Below are 6,266 nucleotides of genomic sequence, written 5' to 3'. Positions count from 1 at the left end.
TAATGCATCAGAGAGATCAAAAATGTTTAGAAATGACTGAACAGCAACAGGATAAAACCCAAACAAAGAAATACAGCCTGTGGGGAGAAAAAAAAACTGTTTTCCCGCTGACTTAATGCAGCTGCCTACTGTGGCTCTCACATTCTACATGGATTTTTCATAAAGCCTTTATGGGTGTGATGCAGATGACCGTTTTCTACCTTCAAATGATGCAGAGATATATGAAGCTTATTTGGTCCATGGAAGGTCAGGAGGCACTAAAACATCAATAATTCAAATGTCTGAGTGCGTACATGTGTGTATCTGAGGAAGTGTGAGATTGTGCCTGTGTGTTTATGGGTGACCAAACAACACCTGATAGACCAAGTTCTTATTTTCATATTTCAACCTCCATTTATTTGAACCAAAAAAGAGATCAGGGTTAAATCCACTAAACTTAAATACAAAAATAAGGGACTCAAATCGAAATCAGTAATATGAACACAATTTACACATACATCCAGTGCTGTGGAGCAGGATGACAGCATTGTGAAAATGACAATACTTTTGATATGGCAAAAGGGGCGCTTGGTCAAGCCAAAATGCTTTGCTTAGGCAACTGCGTAGCCAGCTAGAACTGTCTATGAAATTTGTGGCTTGGATCTATGTCGTGGTCTGTCCCGGTTTTAAAGCTAACAGTAAAAAAATAGAAGGGAGACTTTTCGAGAGCCATCCCAAATCCTATCTTTCACCCCCCCCCCCCCCCCCCCCCCTCTCCCTATCTCTCCCTCTGCCGGTCTCACCGTCTGGTCTGCTGCAGCAGGCACCCTATGTAGAGAAGGGGCCAATTCCATTATCCCGAGAAATTAAACAGAAACCAAACCGGGCCGTGTGCGCAATGTGGGGGTTGTAAAGGTGATTTCGCTTATCGGGAACAATGAGTTTCTTAGAAATCGTGTGTCCCACTCAGCACGAATTCTAATCAGAATGGGCGTTGTCTGTTTATGTGGCCGCGCTCTCTCTTTTCTCAACACTGTATTTTGATGGAAATTCCACAGGGCGGCTTTTGTCCAGATAAACCCGGGCCCCATCCGTGACAAACAGACAGTCCAACACCAACAGGTCCTTGCACGTGTGTGCGTCCGTGTGCTTGTGTGTGAGTACGTTGGTTCGTGCGCAAAAGTGTGCGTCCGTGCGCTTTGGCAAGAGGAGGCAGGGAGGGGGTGGTGGAGGAGACGATATCAAACGGAATCCCTGATCACTCCTTGCCCCCGTTAACCAAAGACAGCTCTTTGAGAATTCCACTGGCGTCCACTCGCCTTCTCTCCCGGATCATGTCCTCCAGGCTGCGAAAGACCAGAGTGTGCACCTCGCTGCCGGACAGATGCACTTTGAGGAAGTACTGCTGCTCCGCTGAGTGCGCTTCTCCCACGGCTTTGAACTCCCGTTTCCCAAAACGACACCAGGCAGCGAAACTTTCCGAGTTGGTCCAGCATATCTCCTCGCTGCTCAGGCCCAGGTGTCCCGCTGCGTTCTGCATCACTAGGTCAGGAGGAAGCGGCCGATAACGGTACCGATTGTTGACTATTCTCCCATGGCGGCCGTTGCTGATCTCAAGCAGGCTGTCTTTGCGGATTTCGCCCTTGTGCAGATGAATGACTTGGTCGTCTTGCTCGAAGATGACCCAGTGGGGGGCTTGCGCGGTGGCCACCAGCTCCAGCAGGTCCCCTGGTTTGCACATAGTCAGCAAAGTTTTGGCCGAGTACACATTCAAGTCCTCGTTCTCCCGCAGCTTGGAGAAGATGCATTCCTGGGAGCAGAAAGCTGAATACTCCACCTCGCTGACCGAGAAGGGTCCCTCCTCTGTCGGGCTGTGGTCCTTGGTGAATCCGCAGTCAGACGGAGTGCGGTCGTCCACCTCCTCCTCTTCGTCAGAGAAGAAGTAGGCGACGCCGACCCGAAGCTCGTCCTTCTCCAGCCCGGACGGATCCCCCGTGGGCAGTTCGCTGTAGTTGAGGTGGGTGATCCGATCCAGTTGATTTCCCATCAATGACCCGGCAAGGGAGAGGCATGGACTGCGGTGTCTGAGGGGACAGGGAGAGAGCACGAGATTGGGAGAGGGTGTCATAAGATGTAAAATACGACATCAAACAAGCGTGTTAACCGTTCACAGAACAAGACGGGTTTTTCCCAAACGCTTGGTTACATGCAAATGCCTTTGCTCAGAATTGGAAAGAAGTGGAAGAAAGCCCTCAATAATTCTCAGCACTCACCGATACAAAGAGACAGGAAAACTCGAAATAGTACACTGACACAGTCAATAATTCACCGCTTCCTGTTCTCTTCACACATTTCTTCACACTCAGTAGTCAGTCATTAACTGGAGTAAAATGTTAAAAGCTCAGGCGATTCACATGCAAACGAAGAAAGAAAAACGAACGACAACTGCAGTTTGAAAAGCTGATAAGAGAAACTGCTGTAAATAAAAGGCAACCTGGTGCCTTTACGCAGAGCGCATGATAAAGTGTGGGGAAGGAGGATACCTGTGCGCTCCCAGGGCAAGCGGTTAAATATCCTTATGGTCCATTAGTACAGAGGGCTGCACAGTCCCCTGCTCTCCTTTCTTTTTCTTTTCCCTTTCTTCTCACACTTATCCCTCACTCTTCGCACCGCGCACTGTGCGGTCCGGTCGTCGTGAGCTCGTACTTCACTTCTACCAACGCCAGCCCCGTTTAAGTACCAAGGAGAGCTCCGCCTCGCCAGCCGCGCTCCGCCTTAAGGTTGTTTTACTGGAGCACAGTCACGGCTCCATTACCGCCCTGCCAATGAAAAATACCGAGGAGTATGCCAGTCAATCAGATGATCCAATTAGATGCGCTTAGGGCGGCTGGCGGCGATAGGCGACTGTTACCGTGGCATGGTTTTTGTTGTCAGAGAGCTGAGGAATTCTCTACATGATCAGCGGAGTCCCTGTAAGAGTTCGAAGCAGCAGTCACCGGTGATAACAACTCGCATATCTCGTGACAAATATATGAGAAAAGTTCAAATTCCTATGTGCTATAAACATTTGTACTATCTCAAAAATCCTCCCAAAACTGCATCCTTATCATATCCACACAGTTACTGCAGAACGTGACAAACATGCACCCACCTTCCTGAATACAGGAGTAGGTCCCATCCTCCAGTTCCCATGAGTATCTTGTAAATTATTTCCGCATGCCTCACCTGCTTCACTACACTGCATCACTTGTACTCTCATATCTGCCAGTGTGTGCCTGGTAGAGACTATTAAGGGAGGGGCTGGAAGCAGGTGTGTGTGTGTGTGTGTTTGAGTGCAAGTCAGGAACAAAACAAAGGAGCCCACAGAGACATTAATACAAAGTCTACAATATTTCATTTTGCATTGATGTTGTGTCTAGGAACAAAATATGTCTAAAATGAAATTCATATCAAATTTCAATCTGTGACTCACTTTTGCATGCATAATATATTGTATACTTGGATTTTGTGCATGCAAGATAAATGTGAGTACACTTCTGCCATCTCCAGTCTGTAGTGATGTCTCTCTTTTCATCATCACTACTCGGAACAGATAGCCATCTTGCCATTTATATCAGACCCTCTCAATGGAGTAAATGTTTTCTCTGCATACCTCTTTTTTGAAAATCTGTTCATTTTTTTTTTTTTTTTGGATCCAGAGAGTAGCTTTCTCTTTCTTCTCCCAGATGGCTGGAGATAGCAGCTCTCCAGTTGCTAATATTGAACGGTCCTTGGTCTTTGTTTCCGCTGGTGACAGGCAGAGCGAGTGGCGGCTTTCTCACTAAGTGAGATATGATTGTACATATTTGCACACTCTTACCCACACAAATAAAGGCCAAACACACACAGTTACCCATGTATTTCCTCCTGTCTATCTACCCTGCCATGTGAGAGCAAGGGTGCATGCATCTGATGGATCGCCTGCAGTGAAGCTCCAAGCAGAGTGGTGCAATTCATGATGCACACTATGTATCCCTTTGTGTATATCTATGTACCAGAGAGTAAGAGGAATGCAGCAGCTAATACAAAGCTAGCACATTCCAAGCATGCCCCCCCCCCCCCCCCCCCCCCACACACACACACACACGCACATATATAAGTGTCATGCGACTGTCAGCAATGGCTTTGGCTGCAGTTCCTACAGGCATGTGGTCCTCCCGCCTGTAATTTACACTGAGCAGAAATAAGTTTCCTTTGTAGACACCGCCTCTTCTGGATAGACTCATATACTGTATTCTTTTTCTTCCACTCTCTCATTCTCTCATTCTCTCTTCCTCTCTCCTTTACACACACACGCGCACCTAATCATATATGCAGCTGGTGTAATAATATGGCAGGGTGCAGACAGTACTGGAATAACTACTGAGACAGGGTGATATTTCATAACCTCAATAATTGGATATGTCTCTATTCTCTAATTACTAACTAAATCATGTACGCTGCAGTGCCATACGTGCAGATAAAACAGACTGATGCACACATGTTCACAGCCAACTGTCCACAAATTTATGTACAAATGGATTTGTGTCTGCCTCGCATGTGACTGATGAAAGACTCACAATCTAGCGAGCACACAAATGTATGTCCGTCCTTTGTACTTACAACAGTGCAACAATGGATATTCCCACCAATGGATCTTGCAGTGCTATACCCCTGCAAACAGTGACAAATGCGCCATAGTTTTATGGACAAAGAGATTGAGAAAGTTTTCGATATATGCAATATAAATGGGGTGTCTTTGGAAAAGAAACAGCACTACATCAAGTCATAAACCCCTGAGGCACAAGAGGTGTTTGTGTTCATGTAGAGTTGCTCTTGTGGGGTATGGAAAGACATTTTTAAAGACCCTGCATGCTGTATATCATTTGCTAAGTTGGTGGCATTTTAGGGTTTTATCCTCTAAATGACCAAAATAGCACATAAGAGACCGTTTTTTTTGTACTTCAGTAAAAACAAGAAGGTAGACGAGAATACAGTGTAAGCTTTCTTTTTTTTGTGTGATACTCTATTGATTCCTGCGGACAGAATAATCTCTTTGCTTGTGCCTTTCCAGGCAGGTCAAACACCAGGGTCAGCTAAAGAGCAGTGTCAGGTAAAATTATTACTGCTCTTGGGTGCCTGGTTTTTGTAGTTGTTGGAGACCGACTGCTCAGTGTAAGAAACAGTTAAGTGATTACGTAAAGAGCCAAACATCAGATTCTGCAGAAGAGCCAGGCAGTGCACCTATGCAATTACCTTCTCTGTTTTTGTGACATGGTGCATAATGTCACATATGTAAGCGCTAGATAAAAGTTATTTACTTCACCAATATCAAATGTGTATATTTTTGGGATTATTATTGCTGTAATTAATATAATCACTCGATACATATGTCAGAGTTGAACTACAACCGATAGTTAGTGGGAGTCTCTTGGATTTTTGTAACATGATGTTGGTTGGTAACATCTTATATACTCACTAAAGGAGGAATGTTAATCATTTTAACACAGACACAAATGAGTGCTGCTGTTTTGGGTCATGGACATAACCTGAAAAATATCAGATTATGTGAGTATGGTAGTAAGACTTGTGTAAAAGTTACATCTTCCATCATATCATTTGTGGCTATGACTGCAGATGCTTAGGTGTTGCAGATGGTAGCCATCAACATCACTATCATCTAAATCTATAATCCCAGTAAAGCTTTTCCTCTGGACTGAGCATAGTCTTTTTCTGATTGGAAACGAGTAGCAATGGTGCTTAGACTCTTTGCTTAGTTACACGCTTTGACAGGCAGTGAACGAATAAAAAATTTGCCATGGCTCCATTGCAGCTATGTTAATGTATAGAAATCATACATTTTTAAACATTTATTGAACCACAGCATTTCTGCTGACAACGTTGTTTCAGATAAACCTGCTCAAAGGCATGTTACAATGCAATGATTCTCTGCATGGTGGCTAATGGTGAGCAGAGGAATGTATGAGAAATTCCTCCCCTGGGCAAAGACTGTCCAATGATGCTTCAACAACCATTAACTGCCAGAGACAGCAGTGTTGTGGATAGTTCTCATACCAGCTATAATCAATATGTAAAGTGTTTAGTGACTGTTGTCTTTATTTTTTAGCCTTCTCCAAAGCAAGAGGGTCAAAATTGATTCAACCTTGTGTTTATCTGTTCTAATGTTCAAACTGCCTTACTACTAACAACATTATGTCCAGTGGGGAATGTTGTTAGCAATCATTATTTAGCAATTTTCCAGCTAATGT

General features: G+C 44.7%; 1 protein-coding gene across 1 annotated transcript; it reads right to left on the bottom strand.

Moving 5' to 3' along the window:
* Positions 1 to 757: 757 nt before the first annotated feature.
* Positions 758 to 2,675, bottom strand: lratd1 (LRAT domain containing 1). Its single transcript, XM_030721690.1, has 2 exons — positions 2,523 to 2,675; positions 758 to 2,063 (listed from the first exon to the last, which is right to left on the bottom strand). The coding sequence occupies exon 2, from the start codon at positions 2,024 to 2,026 to the stop codon at positions 1,238 to 1,240; it is 789 nt and encodes a 262-aa protein (XP_030577550.1). The 5' UTR covers positions 2,027 to 2,063; positions 2,523 to 2,675; the 3' UTR covers positions 758 to 1,237.
* Positions 2,676 to 6,266: the final 3,591 nt, after the last annotated feature.

The sequence above is a fragment of the Archocentrus centrarchus genome, chromosome 24 (assembly GCF_007364275.1).
Source record: "Archocentrus centrarchus isolate MPI-CPG fArcCen1 chromosome 24, fArcCen1, whole genome shotgun sequence".
Classification (NCBI taxonomy): Eukaryota; Metazoa; Chordata; class Actinopteri; order Cichliformes; family Cichlidae; genus Archocentrus; species Archocentrus centrarchus.
Note: the sequence above shows the minus strand (reverse complement) of the source record. Positions and strands in the feature narration are given on the sequence as shown.